Source organism: Symphalangus syndactylus, chromosome 2, assembly GCF_028878055.3.
Source record: "Symphalangus syndactylus isolate Jambi chromosome 2, NHGRI_mSymSyn1-v2.1_pri, whole genome shotgun sequence".
Lineage (NCBI taxonomy): Eukaryota > Metazoa > Chordata > Mammalia > Primates > Hylobatidae > Symphalangus > Symphalangus syndactylus.
In genome coordinates this window covers 51,593,579-51,616,916 of record NC_072424.2, presented here as the reverse complement: position 1 = coordinate 51,616,916, position 23,338 = coordinate 51,593,579, and the positions used below count along the sequence as shown (strand labels likewise).

The following is a 23,338-nucleotide window of genomic DNA, read 5'->3' as shown; positions in this document are numbered from 1 at the left end:
CATTAAATTTTATAAAATCCCATTGTTAAATACTTCCTCTCAAACTCCTGCCAAATGGGAGGATCACTGCTCAAACAGACAAGGAACATATGACCTCCTCCCACTGCCCTGATGCACATCAGGGTTATACTTTGGCACACATACAGATCTATTTTCTACAAAGGATGCAGCTTTCCAGAGATGTGAAGGATCTGGAATGAGAACACCAGCACTCATCAACCCACTTCCTCTATTGGAAGGGAGTCTCCCAAATAAGTCCTCTGAAGGAAATACTGAAATGAAGTCACCCATGTTTTGTAAAGTAACAGTAGCTCGATGATGTGACTGTCTCAGAAGTGACACAAGGTATAGCAGTTAGAACAAAAGTTCACTGGGACTTTTAATAAAGCAAATTTTGACAAATATTTACACAGATGCGCACACGGTTATTTGTTCTGCTTCAATGGGACTCATCCAAGTGCTAGTTTTAAAATATAAACAGTGGGAAACTGCTGTAGTAATGACTAGCAAAATACTGCAATTATTTGCAAGAGTTGAAAACTGTTCCTTTAATAAAAAGTAGGAAGCTGTGTGGGAGAAAAAGGAGTGAAATTCTCTAGCAAGTGAGGCCAGTTGGAATTTAATAATTCACTTTGGCAATCATATTTGTTTAGTCAGCAGGCCAATGTTCCTACTGTGCTGCACAATGCCAGGAACAGTCTTCATCTTAAATGCCCACTGTTAAGAGAGCAAATGTTTCTAGCCAAGCTACATAAATACTATTACTGCAGCAGTCCTTGAATACATACCATTTATTACATATCTCTGAGAAGATCTGTGCAGCACAGAAAAGACTCTTGTTAGTTCAGAGATTAATTTGCCTGAGATGGCACCAGGGTATTTGAAAATGTGTTATTAAGCAATATTTCGGAAGTGGCCTATGTGTCAGCAGATAGTTATGCTCTAGTTACAGAATATAAGATAGCCTCCAAATGACATTTTTAACATCTCCTTAGTAATATAAACAGAGACCAAGACATGGAAACCTCTCATGGTTTTCTCTTTTTATTGCAGTGTTTTAGTCTTCAAGGATATTTTCCTCATCACTGTTCATCAAAATTAACTTCCCCTTCAAAAGTCATATATAAAAGTGAAGAGATTATAAAAGCATGCATATATTGCTATAGTTTTAAAAGCAGATAGATGTATAATTAGACATATAGATAAATAATTGGAATAACACAATTAAAGTAACATCTACTGTGCAAACAGCTCAAATTTATAAATAACAAACTAGCCATCTATAGAAGGTCCATATAGAAATCAGAGATGTAAAGAAATAGAAAATATATAAAACTGAATTTACATCTGTACACATCTACTCATACAAATATGTTTCCTGTGCTTATTCTCTGGTTCCCTTACGTTTAGACTCTTAAATATAATTTAATTGGTTAAATTAACACTTCACCAGGATTTGCCTTTTAGTAGTTATGTTTGGTAACCCAAAAGCCACAGACCTCTTTTTTTAACTGGTACATATTCAAATAATGGCCAGCAAATATTTTGTTTTCCTTTCGTAAATATATGGCAGAAATGTGTGTGGAAAAATCTAAACCTTCTTTCAATGGAGGAGGAGAGAGAATTAAGTGTTTGGAAAGAGGGGAATTCTGTCCATAAAAAAGCAGTTTCATAACTTGTGCAGTTAGTCCCAAACAGGATTACTTCCTTTCCACCAAAAAAGTGCCTTGATATAACCCCACCCACCACCACCGAAAGGGGCAGAACCCACAGAGCATAGCCCAGGAGAGGTCAGCCTCCTGCACACCAGAGACCCAGAGTGGGGCCTGGTGGCACCAGAATGCAGAGTGATTTCTTGGCGGTGCATGGGGAGCTGACATTTTTTACAGTGCACTAGAGGAAAACAATCAACTCAGAGAAATAGTTTTAAAAGACTCAATGTTCAGGTCTGAATTTAGAGCAATAATAGATTGATATTTAAAAATCTTCAAACTTATACTACAAGAGCTGACCACAAAGCTCCAAGAATGACAGGTGTGGAATGAAGAAACATCACGAAGGAAGAGAAGTGCCAAGTCTCATTTAACACCCTCAGCCTTAACTGTCTATGAACTGGGTTAAGTTCTCTACTTGGAAGACAAAACATCATGCTGTATATAACTGGATAAATAATAATTTTGTTTTAAAAAACCTTTTTAGAAAATTGTGAAGTTTCCCTCTAGCATTCCTCATAGTCCTTGCTGAAGAGGGCAGCTGTGACATAGAAAAATAATATCCCTTTATGGCTATCTTTGCCAAAATAGCTTCTCACTCTGCAGGCCCAGTCTGACCCAAACCTCAGAATCTCCTGGACTAACAACAACTCGGGCCATTGTGATTTAGAAGTATCTCAGTACTAGAGAAGACACCAGGATGGCCAGGAGACAATGGCAGCATTAGAAGGCCCTAGTTGAACAGAATATATAATTTCATTTAACAGCTGCTGAAGCTCATTACACTGGCATGAATGATTCTTTACAACCACAAAAAGAAAGAAAAACAGACAGCAGCCTATTTACAGATGCAGTGAGAGCCGTCCCTTGCTTTCCAGCTTTCAAGGGAAGCAAAACATGTCTGCATAATAACTTTAACCTATAATTCAACGCTATTTAAAAGTGTAGCTTGCCATAAGCTTACAGGGATATTTTTATACAACATTTTCAAAACCTCCACAATCTCTCAGCAGTTTCTGACTGTATTGCTTCCAGGCTTGCTGCTACCTGCTGCGGGGCCAATCAGGCAGCAATCTAGCCAGCACAGGCAATCTCTATGGCACATACCCTCCTTGCACTCAAACATTTCTCTCCAAACATACTTTGCACATCTCCATGTTTTCAACCTGAAGAAAGCATAGCTCAAATGCCTTCCACAACTTTTCTAGCTTAGTGTTCTCTCTTTTGTCATCTTCAGCACCTTATTCTTTACTTTAGATTCTCTGCCACTTACTGAGTAACCTTGAGCAAGTCACTTGGCCTTTTTATGCCTCAGTTTCCTCACATGTAAAGTTATGAAGGCACCTACCTCACAGAACTATTGTGAGGATTCAATTATGACTAACACAAGTAAAGCACCTAGAACAGTTCCTGGTAGATAGCATGCACTCAAAAAATGCCATTCAGAGTTTCATTATTACTAGCACTACTTAGGACGTCATACACCATTACTACTGATTTCACACATACATCTACCCTACCTCAAGAAAAATTGCCTGAAGACAAGTATTGGCATCCAGAGGGGGTAAGGTGCATATTAGTATCCTTCCTTGCCCTCCTCCCTCTTCCTACCCCTTCTCCACTCTCCACCCGCATCCCAAATACACACACTGGGGAGTACTGCTATGATGGGTTAGGTTTACAGACATTTTCTTGGCCAGCGCACTGAGCTGAAGGTTCAAGGACACATAGGCGTGGTCATTACACCATTTGCACAGACTTCCATAGGGATGTTCTTCCTCCCAAAAGCAAGCAGGAAGGTGTGTTCTGGAACAGGTCCCAATATTTGCTTCTCTTCCATCTTCTCAGATAATCCTTCTCCTTCAACATATGTCATAAAAAGAACTGCTCAATATAGGGCTCTAGGTTATTGGAGTGTGAAATAAATAATTCCAGTGTGGCTCATTAGCATTCTACAGTGGGGTTGGAGCAGATGTCCTACTTAGTAATAAGATGTTATTCTGTTTTCTTTTCCTCTCCTTCGCATCTATTTCCTGTGGAACTTTTTCAGAGAGGGGTGGCTGATTTCAGGTAATGTTGGGGCTCTGGTCCACATACCATCATATTTGCACTCTTACGTGTAACCACAAGGATCAGGGTTTTTTCAACTTTGCATCTTTCAGCACCTAACACCATTCTTTATACAAACAGGCATTCAATATTTATTGAAGTAAGCTGTTGTTCACCCTTTTATTATTTATTTATTTATTTATTTATTTTGAGAGAGGGTCTCACTCTGTTGCCCAGGCTTGGAGATCTTTTTATTTTTTAAATGTCACTAACATTCTGTTATGGTCAGTCACAATGATAGAGGTCCTGTTATTTAACTAAACTAAATTCAGAATTTAAAGAACATTTCATAATAACAAATACTAGTCTAATGCCTACTAGTAAATTTCAAACTTGTCACTATGACCTACAAGGCTTTACAATACCTGGCCTTTGCTTACCTCTGACTCTGTTTTGCTGATTTTGTACCAGAATACTTCATAACTTTTACTTGATCTGATACCTCTGGTCATTTGCACTTGCTGTTGCCTCTGCCTCAATGTTTTTTCCCCAAAATTGCACATGGTTGGCTCCTTCTCATGACTTCTGTCTCAGGACAAAGAAGGGGCCCATAGGACGAAGACAAGGGAATGAGGGAATTACTCCCCTGAGGAAATGACAATTGGATTGAGACCTAAAGTATTAATGTGCATGTATGTGTATGTGTATGTATGGGTACATGTGTTTGCGGGTAGAGGTGAATAAAATAAGAGCACTCAATCTGTGCAGAAGGAAGAGATGAGGCAAAGATTTTGAGACGTGAAGGAACAGAACAAGGTTGTCTGAACAATTGAAAGTCAGTGGTCAGTGTCAAGGGACAGCAGTAGGTGGGGCATACATCAGATTACAAAGACCTCTTTAGGAAAAGTTCTACAAGAGCGGCAGTATAGCACTTACACACATTAGCCCTAAAGTAATATATAAAACTAAGATACAGATTAATCATTCTTCATAAGAAAGAAAGAAAAATCGGCCAGGCGCAGTGGCTCATACCTGTAATCCCAGCACTTTGGGAGGCCGAGGTCAGGAGTTCGAGACCAGCCTGGCCAACACAGTGAAACCTCGTCTCTACTAAAAATACAAAAATTAGCCAGGTGTGGTGGTGCACGCCTGTAGTCCCAGCTACTCAGGAGGCTGAGGCAGGAGAATTGCTTGAACCTGGGAGGCGGAGCTTGCAGTGAGCCGAGATTGCACACTACACTCCAGCCTGGGCAACAGAGTGAGACTCTGTCTCAAAAAAATAAATAAAATAAAATCAAGAAAAAAAATCACCCTGCCTTCATTGGTATTCTCTTATTCTTGTCTAATCTAGAAAATCAACAGTGCTAGAAAAGTGTTAGTCACCCTAGGACTTTCAACCTTCCTTCAGCCAAAGTGAGCTGCCATATCCTGAGATTCAGGGGATGGGACTGCTCTTACAAGTCCTTGAGAGCTTGTTTTCTAACTCTAAACTTAACCCTAACTTCTCCAGCACTAGTGCTACTGTTGTCTCAGGTGGTAAACTGAATGAAAGTAGTTTTAATTAGCTATTAGCATATCACACATATTCAGTAAGAATTACATGTGTACCAACAACCTGAATAGATTCTATTCTATACAAAAAGAACAGAGAAATTACCTTTCAGTAAATTGCATTTTCATAAATTGAATTTTACTTTTTAATTAGTCTTAAAATTTTAGAATTTCTAATAACTCATGATGATTTATTTTTTATTACACAGATATTTTAGGTCAAATTATAAGAAATCAATAAAATCAAACTAGAAACTAAAGTGCAGAAAGGTTAATTATTTCAATGAACATTATTGTTTTTATGAATTAACATTGCGTGGGTTTCCTAATTTCTTACTCAGTATCTGACCATCTAAATTTATTTTAAGCCAAACATAGATTCACTGGGGTATAAGAGTAGAATGAGAATTGCAGAAAGACAACTATATAGCTGATATGGCCAAGAAAACCATTGAAAGCACATAAAAAAGAACAAATGTTTGAAAATTAAATTTTCTAGATGGGCATTACATAGTTTAAAGATTGTAATTCTAAAGATAATTTTAATCTAACATAATTAAAGAGTAATAAATTCAGCAAAATCACTTCTTTGATATGCACTTAGAAAGATCTATTATGCACAAAACCTGAACACTCAAAGTGAATGTTTGGATTTGCAGATTTTACCAATTCTCTGACTCATTTCTGCAGGGTTATACTCAGTGCAAATAAATCTTCATTCAAATAGGGCAACAATGTTTTTATTGCATTAACATCACACATCTTGAAAATAAATATATTTTTACTGACTGTGGGAATTATGACTGCAAATGTTTTATGCTACTGTTTTATGGCATTAAGATATTTATTTATATATTTAACTGCATGCATTTCTTTAGCTTTTACATAAATTTTCCTTCACTGACAGGCTATTGGAATAAGCATTTCATCTTTTCAAACGTTTACTAAAAAATACCAAATTCCAAAATTCAGAAATGGTAGTCAGGCCCTACAAGGAAACATATTAAGAATAACAAGCTGATGATATGTTATCATACTGTAAAATATTTTATATTTTCTAACACACTTGCTAATATGTTACTTCACATCCTGAAATCTCATGTTATCATTTTTGAAATGAGAGCTGTGGAAAGATTCTCATATTACTAAGACTTGTAAAGGCACCCGATGGAGCTCCTTCATTAATTTCTCTAACCATTCAGGGCACTGAAGTCTGTGGGGACAGTAAGTTCACATTTAGTGTTTGTGCTAAATGAATCCCCAACCTACTTTGTTTTAATTTGCATCAAAAAGCCTCTACCCTGAAAGTACTGCATTATTAAGGTTATATAATAATGAGGTATACAAATTAGGAAAGGCAGATTTAGCATCACTTGCTTGGCAACATTAACTTGCCCACCACATTCATATTGAGATTTTAGAAGTGTACATTAGCGAGACACTTCTCCGCGCATTACAATAGAAGCCTATTAAAGAATATTTAATTCACTGACTATTATTTCTAATAATACACACATTCAGAGGATACTTTTTTGCATTTTATTTACTGGTCATTAGGAGGTGTAAAAATGAGGAGGAAAAATAATAATCATAAAAACCCTCAATCTCAAATATTTAACAGCTTCATTCTGTATTTGTTTGGCAGTGCACAAAAACAACTACGGTACGCACTAGGAAATTTATCTTCCATATCTATACAGAATACTTTTTATGATATAGAACCACATGAAGAAAGTCTTCTCTATTATTTTAGTGAGACTGTTAAGACAGTTCACTAAGCACCACCTTTAAAATTTCAGTAAGGCGCTTCCAAAATTAAGATAAACAATTAACTTCCTGTTACTCTTCTGATACAGAAAAAAAAACTGGCGACTTTGAATTAGTGTTATTAAGCTACCAAAAATTGATACCACTCAGGAAAGATTGTTTTCCCCTTGAATGGTAATGTTTAGCTAAAATTTTAGTAAAAGAAAACAGAGCAATTCTGACAGGAATCGAAATAGAAAGGGGTTTCTCAGGTCTAGGTAACGAATTCCCATGCAGGGCGGCCTTCAAATGCATTTCCCTTGTCTCCACAGTCCTCCGGTCTGGTTTGAGTTATTCTGTAGTAGAGGAAAGGCTTCATACATGTGTAATATTTATAGACAACATCATTGTAAAATGGAGTGCAAGTTCAAATCAGAGTTTTAAGGTCAGGAAAAATAAGTATCACTTAAATGAATCACCACTGACACTTTTAGAAGCTCTTAACTTCCTTTAGAAATCTCCCTTTCAAGCATGTGCCAATTTTTATTTTGGCAAATCATGAATAAAAACTAAATGTATAATACTTTTGATGATTACTCAGTGTGGTGCTATTTTTTAAACATTACTAACTTTATAGCAACACTCACATTACATTTAACACACATTTTGACAGTGTTTTATTTTCAGTAACTTACTACAGTCCATTTTAAGAATTTTATGTTTTAGTTTATAGATATTTTATTATGCTGATATGTGAAATTTTAAAAATTATAGTAAGAAAAAAAACACATGAAAGCAATTAGTATGGGTTTCTAATTTATGTTAAATATTAGTTTATCTTACCTAAGCACATGCATGGTAACTCTGTTCATGTAGTGGTAGAAACATAATACTGTAAACTTTAGAAGTCATTTTTTTTGTAAAATAAAAAATTGCATCCAGATCTTATTTCAATTATGAATAACACACTGTTGATGTTATTTTATATATATATATATATATATATATATATTTTTTTTTTTTTTTTTTTTTTGAGATAGTAGGCTTGCTCTGTCGCCCAGGCTGGAGTTCAGTGGCACCATCTTGGCTCACCACAACCTCTCCCTCCCAGGTTCAAGCAATTCTCAGTCACCTGACTACCTGGGATTACAGGCATGTGCCACCACACCCAGCTAATTTTTGTATTTTTAATGGAGACAGGGTTTCACCATGTTGTCCAGGTTGATCTCAAATTCCTGACCTCAAGTGATCCACCTGCCTCAGCCTCCCAAAGTGCTGGGATTACAGGCGTGAGCCACCGTGCCTGGACTGTTGATGTTATTTTAAAATAGTAGTTCACATTATTACTGTGGAAATGTGGGGCACAAGACATAAGAAATACTAGGTATTAATTTCAAAACTACCCAGAATGACTTATGGAGGTTTGTATTTGTTGATTTAAAAATATTTAAAAATGTTGTAATTTTTACAAATTAAAAAGTTTCTATAACTAATTATTTACATGAACAAAATGACCAGATAAAAATGAAAAATGGAAAATTTAGAGGGCAGTAAGGTAAGGAAGAGGATATAAAATAACATAGGAAGAGAACCTAAAGAAAGTGAAGGTCAAAGATTTAGGAAAAGTTTAACCATTTCTTCAAACCTATAGTCATTTACCTAGAAAATACGGTCGGGTGCCCCCAGAAAAACAGCCGAGTTATTTGCTCTAGGTGTTTTCAGCTTACCAATTAAAATAGACCACATTCTTGGTTCCAGACCCAGGGCCTGGCAGAGGCCTCTCCAAACCCTTGCATTTCAGTGGCAGTTGATGGACCTCTCATGGCCCAGCATGACTAATTGAGTTTTTTCACTTGATAGCTTTATGTATGAGGGAAACTTAAAGACATTTCTAATACATATTTCGGTCCATCCCAGGTATTAGAATAAATGCTACTATTTTAAATAGTGGTATGATCATACTGTTTTAGTATCACTTCTTTATCATCATCATCAATGGGTATTAAACAGGGAAAAGAAACTCTTTTACATTAATGGAAACACTACATATTTATAAAATACTGTGTTTTAGAGGACAAAAGATATCACTTTCATATCTTTCTAAAGTGTCTGGTTTCTATATAAGTGTATAGTTAATATTTCTATTATACACTTAAATATTTCTATTATACACTTAAATATTTCTACTTAAATATTCTATTTAAGTGTATAATATTAAACGAATCTGCCATAAGAAAAATATGCATTTACAAAAAAGGCAAATTAGAAATTATGTCCATCACAGAAATCTTCTACAGGATTCTGAATCTTAAAATTGTGTTCATATATTTAGGATAGAATTTGATGCATTTATTATTTTTAAGAGATGAGTTATTGCATAAAGCTAAGTTAAAAGTTCAACTAAATGGAAACAGTATCCACAATTCCTAAAATACTATTCTAATCATCTGAAACAAGAATAGGTTTTTCAAATAACAGAGTTAGTTGAATCAGTATTTGTTTGTTTTAGACACTTTATTAAGCTGAGAGCTGCTACTTTATTACTTAAAGACTAAGCCTATAAGGAAATAAAAGGGGTTTAATCCAAGTAATGTGAAAGTAACTAACCCTTCACCTTACTTTTTTTCCCCAAATAATTTTGGTTTCATTAATGGATTTTTTGTGAATGGGTCTAAAAAACACCTATTTTTGAAACTGCAGAAAGGGCAGGACAAAACAAATCACTTCATAGATTTGTCTGTGAAATATTGTCCTACTACGCTTTTTTAAAAATAATAAAAATACTGTAACACATTTCCTCACTTCTCTTACGAATACTTTCTTTTTGATATTGCAAATTCTATGCAAATACAGAGCACCTTCTCAATGCCCTGCTGAAGCCCTCTAAAAATGTACAGAGATGGTTTTAAAGTGATTTAATTTATACCATTTTAATTCAGCTTTGTAAAAATGTATCAAAGAGATAGCAAGGTATTCAGTTTTAGTAAACAAGATAATTGCTCCTAAAGTAGCCCCTTGAAGTCTGAGGCAGTAGGCAGCTGCAAACATCCGACTGAAAGCCCATCTGTGGCTTCACAGCTTCCAGTCGAGGATGTTTACAGTCGCTCACTGTCAACAGCAATATACCTTCTTTAGCCTTCTGTTGGGTTAACCTGAAGAAGTAATCCAGCAAGTGTTTCCAAGATGTGCAAGCAACGATTCTGTAAAGTATTGAAGCCTCATTCAAACAGCAATATTCTAGAAAATGTCTCAAATTCAAAACAAACAAGAAGGCTCATGGATGTCTATTCATCACTGAGCTTCTAGTTTCTATAAAATTTTGTGATATACTAAGACAAAATATATAAATGGTTTCATTCATTACTGTTAGCCACAAGAAGTAAATAGGCAAGTGGCCAGGTTACTTAATATGATTTCAACATGCATTATGTAATTACAATCCTTTAAGCAAAAGTGACCAAACACAGAACTAAATTATCTTAACAGCATAAAGCGTACATTTAACATCAAACACTGCAGTTAAGTGAACTTAGACTACTAGTGAAAATATAAAAGGTCTACTGGGAAAGTTACAAACTCTGACAAAAAAAAAAAAAAAGACTTACGTGCTGCTTTTATAGATCACTTTTGCTTTAAAGTCTGCTCCCAGAGAGGACTTGTACAGTCAGCTGATTTTTGAAAGAGTAAGCAACAATCAGGAGAAAAACAGAAAAGAATAACGAGGTATAACACAGGCATATATCAGTATGTGGATCAAAGTTTCCCACTGGAAAAACACAGAACCTATCACTCACAACAGTGACGCACATTAACTCCAAATTTGAATGTTTTGAATTCCACTCCCATTCTCTTATGAAAATAAATGAGGAAAACTGAAGGTTAAGCTCTATCAGTCACTACTTTCCTGAAGTAATTCAAAACCATTCTGAATCTAGTGAAAGATTAAGTTGATACAGAAAAGTGGGTGTGCCTTTCCCTGAGATTTGTTTTTAGATGAAGTTACTGTAAGGTTCTTAAATTGCGAAAGTCTTAGTAGTTTGTGATCCCAAACCCGAAACAAAAATAAAATCCACACAAAAAGCATCATGTTTACTGAAACTAACAAATATGAAGAACTCCATAAATTACTTTTTCAAAGCAAAGGATAACTCTATCCCATTAAGGTTAAAAAAGTTAATCTTTGAGTCAGCAGGTGAAAACAAGCTGAATTATGTTGTGGCCTTTTTCTTTATTAACTAAGGACTTTGAACTATTAAAACGTCCTAGGGAACCAGTTTTCTCAATGGGTCAAGTCACATAAGGGAACAAAGCAAACTTTATCAGTGCTGTGCAATTCTACATTCCAGAAATTCTTAGTACTTGGCATTCATATACCACTGCCGACTAGAACTTGAGTCAATCCACCAAACTCAGCTATGGCTACCAACCTTGTGAACTTCTCACCAAGATATCCACTTCTTTTAAGTTAGCCACGACTAGACAGGCAGAGTACTCTTTAATTAAAATAGATAAATACCAAGGCTTACACCCTGGGGGGACATTGTATATCAGTGACTTTTTACAAAAAGAAAATGTTTTTACTATCATAAATTTTTCTCAAAGTGACAGGTCCCTTACTTGCCTTGGAATCTTACCACCTTTAAATAACTGTAAGTTATTAAATAACATGTAAAACAGTAACAAGTAAATACCAAGCAAACAACCTCAAATAACAAATGCTTAAATAATTCTATTGCCACCCTCTCACCTGAAGAACTGCTGATCCAAGTGGGACCTATACTACTCAGTAACCAAAAAAAAAGCATGTAGTTTAAGTAATAGTGAGTCTCAGTTAAACTGGCAAAATTGTCTGGCATCTGATTGGAATAAATCTGCTTTTAGCTTTCACATAGATTTCATCTAGCTCGTATCTTGCTAAAAGAGGAGCCGACATACATACAGGCAATAAAATGCTTTTCCATTTATGAACTCTTATAACTAGGATCTTATGGTCTTTAATTATTTTGTTTAGTGAACATTTGATGTTTATTCATGAAGTTCTGAGCAAAAGGCTGTTTTCAAAGTTATGTTAAGGAATTCATTGGATCAGCAATTCTCCAAGTGAGAGGGTGGCAACAGAATGACCAGGACAGCTTCTTCTAACCCCACATACCTGGATTGCCTCTGCCACATCCACATTGCAATTCTTATTCAGCTGCTGGGTATGTAAATTTTGCAAAAGCTATCAAACAATTTTGCTACACCTTCAGGGCAGGGAACCACTGTTCTAGAAGGACTGAGCTAAATAAGTTTAAGACTAAAAAATCTTGCCATGGCCTGAGAAATATGACCAGTAAATCCATTTAAAAATCGTGAATTAAAAACAAATATGGTAGAATAAGATCCAATTGTGTTCAATACATCAGACCCTGATTTGTCTTACATAACCCTAGAAATGCTTACAAAAAACAATGTACCTACTTTAAATCCATAAGGATACTCTTTAGCCCTGTTAGACAAGGTCTCTAAAGTCTTCCCACCCTAAGTTGCAAATCTGGATGTCTGTACCCTGGACACATTTTATTATCTTCCTCACATCAGTTTTGTTTTAAGTGCTTGCAGGATTAATTCTTTCTGGTGGAGGGTTTAGGAGCAGCCCGAGATAAAGTGTAAAAATTTTTTTTAGCTACCCTGAACCATTCAATCCTCTTCCACCCTTCTCCTCCCATGTCCACATAACCTTCTCGCTCTCTATCCTTGGACTGTTTGCAGTGAAACTCTAAGAATGAACGTGTTCCATGTCAGCACTGGACCCAGTGCCCAGGCTCTACATCCTCCAATCCTCCATCTCTTTGGGGGCTTAGTGTCCAGGGTAGCTGCACTAGTAGTTTTGGCATTCATCCTCTGTCTTGTTCCTTTGGAAAAACACACCTAAAGGCAAGAAATCTAGGTGGTCTTTGATATCTTTTCTAGAAAGCATACATAGAACTGATCTGAAATTGAAGTGACCTAAATGTACAAACAAAATTCTGCCCTTTAAAATTAATCTTTACCTTCTCTGATTCATTCTTTTACACATAGTCTACACTCTTTTAGTCTAATTCAAGGGTTTCTAATTCATTTTATTTCCTGCTAATGATGATAATGATGAACCTTCCCTTGAATTTCTTTGTAATTAATACAAATACGGACCTACTTACTCCTTGCCTCATGAAAGTGGACGAATGCTGTAAGAATTTACTGGGAGTGATTTCCCATGGATTGTGCAAATGTGGAAGATTGTTAAGGAATTCAAATTCTGGGAAGAAAAGTATTATCTTGGATAGTATAGAGCTTACAGTTATAAGGAATAAAATCTCTTCTACTCTAGAAATGAATACCGCTTAAATATCATTCTCTGATAAAATGGTAATAAAAAATAAATTGAGAATTGAGCAAAAGTGTATGTACTCAAGTTTAAAGCCTTAATTTTAATACAACCTCAACTACGTATTTGTTGTATGATAAATAATGCCTATACATGATCTCATTTCATCCCTGCCACAGCAAGATAAGGCATCTATAATCATTACCATCACAGATAAGGACAACAGGCTTGGAGAATTGAAATCACATCCGTTACTCACTTTTCTATTCTGATTTATTTTACTGTAAGCTTTTCTGAATTATTTGTGGAGCAGTGGAGGGTGTGGGTTTCAATAAATATGAAGTAGTCAACCATAGCTCAATGAAAATTGTATTTTCTTTTAAAATTGGGCATAAAAAGTTAACAAATGAAAAAATGTTTCAGAGTAGAAACAAATATCCAGATCCTTTGGTGATAAAGCAGTTCATTCAGTTACTCATTCATTCATCATATATATTCACTTGCCAAAGTCTCCTCTAAGTTAATACTGACTTACTATCTATGCCGGGGTTCCCCAGACAGGAGATCTCAAAGCCTGACAGATAGATAGCTTTTTTAGTTGTGGTCACCCTACTTTCTTCCTCCTGCACTGGGACCCCCATCTGGCTTGAGCCCCTCCTTCCTACTTTGGCTGGCATTCTTACAAGGGAGGGGGATTCCAGAGGGTCAGGGCATCCCAGCCTCCAGGCTAATAAGGGACTTTCCACCCCACTCCCATCCTGCTCCCTCCCTTCCTTCAGGCAAGTCATTGTCAGCAGTTCCCTGGCACCTCCCTTAGACCACCTGCTGGCTCAGTTCACTCCTCCCCAGGGGCTCCTGCTCTAGGAGACTCCTCTCAGGAAAAGCAACCCTAACCAAGAAATGCCCTTCTATTGAAATCGGTCTTACTTCTAAAGGGACATTAGGTAGATTTAAGATGAATTTCATTGTAATAATCACATGGCTGAATTCAGACTCCAAACAGCTGTTTTATTTTTTAAAAAAGATCAAAGCTGTAAGATTATCTGCACAATAAAAACTGAACATGATTTAGTATAAAGAGAAATTATTACAGAGGAACATAAGTCTATAACAGAAACTGCATTTTAAAATAAACATATTATATTTATAAATTTCACTATTTAAAAAACACCCATTTCTAATTTAGATCAACTATACATAGTTGATATTTCCATCAATATTTTAAGCAAGTTAAGTGATTTTGGCAACCTTAAAGAAATACTAGAAAGTAATCTGCTACTCATTCATTATTTTAAAATTTAAAAAGCATTTCTAAAGCCAAGGTTAGAGTCTTTTATTATTTTGTGTAAAACAACAATAATTACCACAAAAAGCTAGATTTCTGACATACTTAGAAACTAACCCATGCTGAAATTATATAATCATTAGAATAAGTTTACAAAGCTATGCAATGACAAAAAACATTAGCTATCCCATCAAGTTAAAGAAATGCCAAGAATGAAACTGATATAATCATTACCATGTTAAAAATTCATGATTTTTTCTCTCTACTTTTCTGTATTTTACAAATTTTTTAATGTGAATACTTTAATACAAATTGTTTTAGAAACAACTGACTCATTTCAGACATAAGAAATAATATATATTTTATATCTCAAGAGTAATGTAGACAGTACCAAGATATTTCTTATGAACAGTTCTCTATCTAGGTAATCTTTGGAAGGAGAGAACATTGCATATACCTCTTTCCTGAAGGCTATGATTCTGTCTCGATCACTGCTGTACCTGCTGGAGCACACCATAATGTGCCTTTTATACAGTGGATGTTCAATATATACTGGCTAATTTTTAAGCTGTTGATAAGAAGATCTTTAAAACACGCCTTACTTATAATGATCCAGCATCCTTCTTTTGAAAAATTTAAAATCTCACGCTCTTTAAAAAGTGCTTTTTTCCCCTTTAAAAAGTGATGAAATAGAGACAACAGTTAATAATTGGTACAGGTTAGAGCCCTAACATGAAGATGTGGCTTCCCCCTGCGCAATCCTGTGGTCTATGAGAACTGTCCAGAGACCAGCCAATGCTTTTGCCGAGGTAGGAAGACGCATAGCATTAGACTGTTTTGATAGTGACTGGCACAGACAGGTCTCTTAGGCTTATAGCCTGTTCTCTCCCTGAATAGAAACCAGGATACCCACACCTTATAGACCTCTTTTGAGAAGTGACTGAGGTATGCACAAGAAAGTACCACACACATATTAATGATTTTTGCTTATTATGACTCTGATTATAAACATGTTAGGGCAAATTAAACAGAACAGTGTTTACTAATGGAAACAAACTACTAAATTGTTATTTGGGTTTTTAAACTAGCTACATGATCTCATTGACCTCACTGGACATTTATCTCCTCAACTGTAGATTCTCTCCAAAATCCTTTCAGTTATAAAATTCTATTATTTAAATTCCTTCATTGCTTGAATTTATGAGGTAGAGTGGAAACTGGAGAGAAGGAAGGACGGAAGATTTTTTTTTTTTCAGTTAAACATACATGAATCATGAAAACAGACTTCCCTTAACTAGTGAGTTTTCCTAATACAAAGAACCACCAATTACCCTGAATTCATTCAACATCACTTCCCACACCCACACATTTTTTAAAATAGCAAGACTACAAAATAGTTTGAGTATATTTACAGACACAGTAGTCAGTAACTGGCTTATGAAGCTTTCTATAGAAGAACTTGTCTCCAGTATTGTTTATTTGGATACAAACTGGGTTTGGCATGGGAATTGGGTTGCAAGCAGCAAAATAAAAGAGATTCATATACCTTTACCCATGGCAAACAGTGACACAGCATACCGAAAACAGGGATATGAAATTCTTTAGAGCAGGGTGCAGTGGCTCGCACCTATAATGCCAGCACTTTAGGAGGCTGAGGAAAGATTGCTTGAGCCCAGAAGTGAGACCCCATCTTTACAAAAATAAAAATAAAAATATTAGCCTGGCACAGTGGCACATGCCTGTAGCCCCAGATACTCAGGAGCTTGAGGCAGGAGGATCACTTGAACCTGGAAGGTCGAAGCTGCAATGAGCCCTGTTAATGGCACTGAACTCCAGCTTGAGCGACAGAGATACCCTGATTCAAAAAAATAAAAAACAAAATCTTAAGAGTCCAAGCTTTAAATCAGGTTATCAGACCTTTATGTCACTGCACAGGAGAATGGGCAGCTGATATGGTTTGGCTGTGTACCTACCCAAATCTCACCTTGAATTGTAATAATCAACATGTGTCAAGGGTGGGGCCAGGTGGAGATAATTGAATCACTGAGGTGGTTTCCCCCATCCTGTTCTCGTGGTAGTGAATAAGTCTCATGAGATCTGGTGGTTTTATAAACAGGAGTTCCTCTGCACAAACTTCTTGCCTGCCACCATGTAAGACATCCCTTGCTCTTTCGCCATGATGGTGAGGCCTCCCCAGCCATGTGGAACTGTGAGTCAATTAAAACCTCTTTTTTTTTTTTTTTTTTTTTTTTTTTTTATAAATTGCCCCATTGCAGGTATGTCTTTATTAGCAGCATGAGAACAGACTAATATAGCAACTTAACTTGAAACAGCTCTTGCACCTCAAAATCAAAGACACTTTCAGTAGGGTTTTACTGCAAGTTAATGTTTGATTTAAACTGTTGTGGGCTACCCGAACCTCAGTTGCTCACATAAAGATTTTCTACAAAATAACTGCAAACTTCTAAAATAAAAATCAAACAAAGAATAGTTATTAAAAGACTCATGTTATGATTGCATTCTACCGTATTCACCTAATTAATATGTACTCACAGCAGGTTTGTGCTAAATTTGAATCATTAGGGATAACTGATGATGAAAATACAGTGTGACTGGCCCTAATTTTATTCGTAGAGTTAAGCATCAAGAGTGGAGGTTTTTAAAAAAAGCTCAGGTCAACCAAACAGGGCAGCCACAGAAGCAACAGCAATGAGCCATCAACCCCTGTTTTGCTCCTCTTGTCTCTGGGGAGGAAAGAGAGTCTGAGAAAGCATGGGATAGTTTCCATTAGCATCTAGGCCCAGGTTCTCTTTCTGCCTAACTCTAGAAAACCTTGGTATGGTGGCAATCTAGGATAAACAAATGGGGAGAGGAGTGTACAAAATAAAAATTTCCATGATTATAGGAAAGGATGGACAAATGGGAAAAACTGATGAAAAAAAAAAAAAGCAAAAAGCTCCTTTTCCTGCTTTCTATCCCCCAATTTACTGGTGATTCCTCACATGTTTGAACAGCAGTTACTGCTATGCATTGATCAAGAAAAACATCTTTAGTTTACTTTGTTTCAGATAGGGATCTAACCAAACCTGCTAAGATCATACTTTTCTATTTGACAAATGAACAACTATTTTAAAATAAATTTCTTCAAATCTAGATTTTTACCATTTAGATTAGCTCAATATTTTTGTTTTGTTTTGTTTTGTTTGAGATGGAACCTCACTCTAGACCAGGCTGGAGTGCAGTGGTGCAATCTGGGCTCACTGCAACCTCTGCCTCACAGGTTCAAGCAATTCTCGTGCCACAGCCTCCTGAGTAGCTGGGACTACAGCCATGCACCACCATACCCAACAGTTAAACTGAGTGTTTTTCATAAAAACTAATGAATAATCTACCTTTTCTACAAAGAAAAGTCATTACAGATTATTTGAGAAGCATCAAAAATATCCTAAATTCCCCAAAGAATTCTTATTCTGACGTTAGTTTTACATTCCATGGAACAAAAAATGCCACACTTTCATTTTACATAAATTATCTACTAAGAGAACTTATATACAAAAGTACTTTATATTAACTTAAAAAATGTAACTGATGAAACCAACTAGGCTAATTTAGAGTCTCTGAAACATTACCTGAAACATTAATTTTTAAAAATCAACACATTGGTTAGGATTCTAAGGTACGCAAGTCTTAGTTTTACTCTTATTTTTTTCTTTCTTTCTAATGCTAGTCTTAAAATTGCCTCTGGTATTTTCTAAATGTGCTGAGAAGTCCTAGGGCTCTGGTAGTTTTTTAACTAATAAAATAAACATAGCAATAGAGTACCTGCAGTTCTGCTAACAATATTGTTTATATTATAAGTCCAATCCACAAAGGCTACAGAGAAAAATATCCAGTATAAACAAACATTACTTAGATACCAGTGGCATCTTAAAGCAGCACACCCAAGTCTCAAAATGCAAAAGGGAGAAATTTTCCACTCCCACGATGCCAGGCACAACTCCCTGGTAAAGCACTTGTCAGATAAAAGATATTGACATTGCCTGTTACTGTGAAGTTGGAGAGGAGGTGTGGGTGTGAAGCACATCAGTAATTCTCTCTCTTCATTTTCTCACCCTCTTTTTCTCCCCCAATATATCTCTTCTTTTCCACAATCTCTCTCCCTTCTCCATATTTCCTACTTTGAGCTGCTCTCCCATCCCCAATTCCAACAAAAAAGACAGCTTTGTCCTTTAATTCTGTTGTTTACCATCAATCTCTAAATTTTATACAACACACATTCATAAACACTACTGGATGATATTTTCAAAAGAATATACAAAGGGCAAAGAGGGGGTTGAAATGGGCTGGGGTTAAAGCTAAGAAAAAAATTATCCACTGGTATTTGCAATGCCTAACCTTCTAGCTGAGAGAGAAGTTAAACCCTACAAAAAAGCAGGAGTCAGCCAAGAAATGAGGAGGAGGTAAGACATAAAGGCTCATGTAGCCCTATGAGAAACACATGAGCCAGTACAGCCACCTCACCAGGCCGGAACAGGCAGCTGAAACCTGAGGAGTGCCTCCTCTTTCTAAGTTTGCCCTTTACTTCTAGAGCCCAAAGGCTTAAAATTGAGGAATGAGGACATGTTGCTCTTTAAGACTGATCCCAGCTGAGTCCCTGATCCTTTCAAGTAGACATATCTTCCCAAACTCTTGCACATACTTCTGTTGCTTCTTAGCACTACTAAGTTTTCCACTCTGCTTACACTTATCACTCTCCCCTTACTTAAGGCCTTACCATTAAATAAAACTTTGTATCTTAGTTTTCTCAATTGTAAAATGAAGATAATTATAATTATAGAGTTAAGAGGATTAAATATTCTAGTATTTATAAAGTGTTTAGGACATGAAACATGTCTCAGTGTTTGGGACATGAAAGTATTTGTTTAAATAAAATAAAAATAAAGTAAACCATCTGTGACTACATATACCCAAATTCAAACGACAATAAGTTTTTTACAATGGCAAAACAGACTTCAAACAGAAAAGAATACTGAGTGTATTGAAGTTGTCACTCTATCATCAATCCTACAGAATTACTAAGGACTGAGAAAGATTCCCTAAGAAACAAGACTTTCTTAAACTTCCATATTTAGTCAACTTTGGTCCTGAAACACTAATTATTAAGGAAGAAACACACCTATTTATTTTCTGAAACCACATTTTATAAAGTGGAAATATGAGTCTACCCTTAGCATGGAACATTCTGTGTCTGACTATTCAGCATTGCAAGTCATTTGCATTCTTTAGGTATTATTTACATAATATTATTTAAGACATTTCACTGTATATTCTAAAAAAAGAGTTTCAAGTGAAATGTTTAAGAGGAACAAACTTACTTTCATTTCAAGTCAGGGCCACAATAAAATGAAAAGGACGGCTATGATGAAAACAGAAAAAAAGGGACAATATTGAAAGAGAGAGAAGAAAATAATGCCAGCTTCGTGACAATGGGGCTATCTACTATGCTTATAATGCATGAATAAGTAAATGATATAATGGCATCAAAACTTACTATAAACAGAGATCAGAGTGATCTTGAATATGGGGCTACCTATCTGGGAAGTATAAAATTACCTCATTAAAGTGAGAACTCTGCTTTAAACTTTAATTTCCCTATTTTCAAATTGCTTTTAAGGCAAAAATGTTCTAAAAACATGTCTGGAGTCTCAAGATAAATTACCAGAAATTAACAATTATGTGGTTTTTTATTTTTCTATTAGAGTTTAGGAACAAGTTTCACTATTTTTTCCTGGTCATTGAAATATAAGTTGAAAAAATTTTAAATTGAAATGCCAACTTATAAACCTGTAAGACAGCTAACTATATTAAAAATAACTTCTGAAAGACTGATTTCACAAATTTAAGGCCTAGAAAATTTTAAACATGTAAACACTTGTTCTCTAAGTTAAGATTTTAAAAATATATTTGACTTTTAAAAAATATTGTGTTTACAACAAAATTCTACTCATAGCAATTTAAGGAATATAATTAGAGGTTTTATGAAAATAGATAAATCCATATTTAATAGAAAGTATTAGCACTGATATTTTTAATCTACACAAATGGAATTTAAAAATTTCCAAAAGTTTCTGTTAAAGATATACAGTTTTGAAGGGTTAAGCTTGTCTAAAAGAGTTCTAACTTCTGCATGAAGAAAAGTGCACTTCATTTAAGCAAGAAATTTCCATTACTTCTAGATTAAGAAGCCACACCTCATACAACTACTGACAGGAAAACATTTTAATTCAAACCTCTACCACTACCCAGCCTGAAGCAAAGTTTAAAAAAAGAAAGAAAGACACAAAGATACAAGCACAACTCACATTTTCAAAGAAAGGAAACTCTTGCTAAATAAGTAGCAATTATGATGAAGAATTTATATGCTAAAGCACGAATGAATATAAAAACACCAGAGCAGTCAACCATAGCTTTAGCACTTTGAGTATGATTAACAGAATGAACTTTCAAAGGTCAATTAAATGTCAACACTCTTTAAAGAGATATTCTTAAGCCTGGTCAATGTGTAACAGCACCTCTTAATTCAGGGGTATCCTTCTTAGTTTAGGCATAACATGCATGGGATAAATGTACATATATATGCAGAAATACAACATGTCTCCAACCAGATTACTACAGAAACTCATGTATCACCTACCCTAGAGTTTTGACTACGTTAGTATTTTCCAAGTTATGAAATGATTAAAAGAAAACATAAATATATTACTATATAACACTATCCAATGAAGAAATGCTTAGGACTAAGGCTTATCAAGAAGTTGATCCTATTTATTCAACAATATGAAATCATTCCCAAGGATAATGCTATATTGTCCACAATACATATTATCCAGATAACTAAGTCACTCCCCATTAACCTTCCCTGAATTCTTGTGGTTAAAGAGTTTGGAGAAAAGGAATATGGCATTTAAAAATTGCCAAGTTTAGCATCAGAAATTTCTGGGATAGTACAGAACAAGTCCTGAAGGCACTGAGGACCCATTACTGACATTTCCATCCAAGAACTCAGTAAGATCTTCAATCCCATCCCACATGAACTAGGCCAAATTGTCCAAGAGCCTCAGAATAAGCAAAGACCACCAAGATTATCTGACCCAATCCTCTCCACTTAACAGATCAGCAAATATAGATCCAGAGAGGTAAAGTAACCTGGTTCGGCTCACACAGCTCCTTAGCAGCTGTCTTAAAACTCAGTCCAGTGCTTTCTTCTCTACATGAAGTCCATCATATACTTTTTTCTTCCATTAGGACTTTAAGACCAGGACATAATTGTCCAAATAACGGTGGCTACCATCAGAATTCAGAGAAAGCTGGGATTTTTAAGAAGCTAATGATCTGGGAAGGCTCCAAGGAGAATCTGGAAATTGAAGAATGAGTAGAATCTGGGTGGTTTGAGAGGAGGCATCACTAATGAGGGAAGCAATATGGGCTCATGCATAGTGTTGAGCCTGCCATGTTCCTGAACTACAGAGATAAGGTTTAGAGGAAAATGGGGTTTTAAGGCCACCTTATAAGCCAGGCAAAAAAAGGTTCAACTTGATGAGGGAACAAATAGAAAGTTATTAGGGGACTTTTATTTTAGAAACCTGATGTGATGAACGCAGAGACTAGTCTAGCAAAAGGTGTGCAAGAATGGAAGTGGGAAGAGGGAAAGATTGGAGGTGCTTCATAGGGGTCTGTTTAATAATATTAATATCTTATAGGGCTTTTGTGAGGAACAAGTGAGCTGATAGGAGAAAGTATTTGACAAGAATAAATGCCCTAGAAAGTAAAAGTATATTAAAATTCTGGGGGTAGGGGCCTCTCTGACCATATCTCCACGTTTTGGTGACACACACTTCTCTATAAAAGCAAATTTGGAGATGAACTGTGGATCTATTCCTATAAGATCACAGAAATCTCTTCCCTTCAATATTTGCAAAAGCTAGATCCCAAGGGGGAGAGACAGCTGCCATCCTTAAGCCCCTGCAAGGCTATAGATCAGTAATGCTAAAATCCAAAACTAGGATTCTGTCTTTGAGGCAGACCACATAATCAGTGTGTCTCAAAGTGAGTCAAGAAAGTATATAATTAAGTGCTAAATAAGGTAGTACAAGTAAGGAGGAGAGTAGAAGAGACAGCACCTGAGCCAAGGAGGTACATGATCAAAGTTATTACCTGGCACTGCAGCACTGCAGTCCACATCCTTCTCCTATCCCTTTCCCTCTGCTCAACAACTACTACTTCCATTGTGTCCAGAGGTACTTATCTCCTCCTGCGTTGCGTTGTCTTTCTCTCTTTTCCTTCTTCTACGGCAACTCACCAGGACTAAAAAGGAAATTTGAAAAAGTTATTATAATAAATTAAAAGCTACATATATTAAATGTACAGTGTGATTTATTAGCTGATGATGTTTTAATTTATAATCTTACATAATTTACAAAACAACTCCTATGAGGCAGTACTATTATCCTCATTTTTCAAGTAAGGAAACAAACTTAGAGAGTCAAGGATGTAGGTTGAAGCTACCCAAGCAGTAAATGGCAAAACTAGGATTGCCATCAGGACTGGCTGACTCCTCAACCTATGCTTTGAACCTCTCTTCTAAACAAT

General features: G+C 35.8%; 1 protein-coding gene across 1 annotated transcript in view; it reads right to left on the bottom strand.

Moving 5' to 3' along the window:
- Positions 1-23,338, bottom strand: part of LOC129469797 (putative uncharacterized protein encoded by LINC00472) — a 190,876-nt gene that overhangs the window by 163,617 nt on the left and 3,921 nt on the right. Inside the window, exon 3 of the mRNA XM_055256833.2 lies at positions 22,904-23,053. Coding sequence (XP_055112808.2) covers positions 22,956-23,053 — 98 coding nt within the window. The 3' untranslated portion in view covers positions 22,904-22,955. The remainder of the gene's footprint in view (positions 1-22,903; positions 23,054-23,338) is intronic.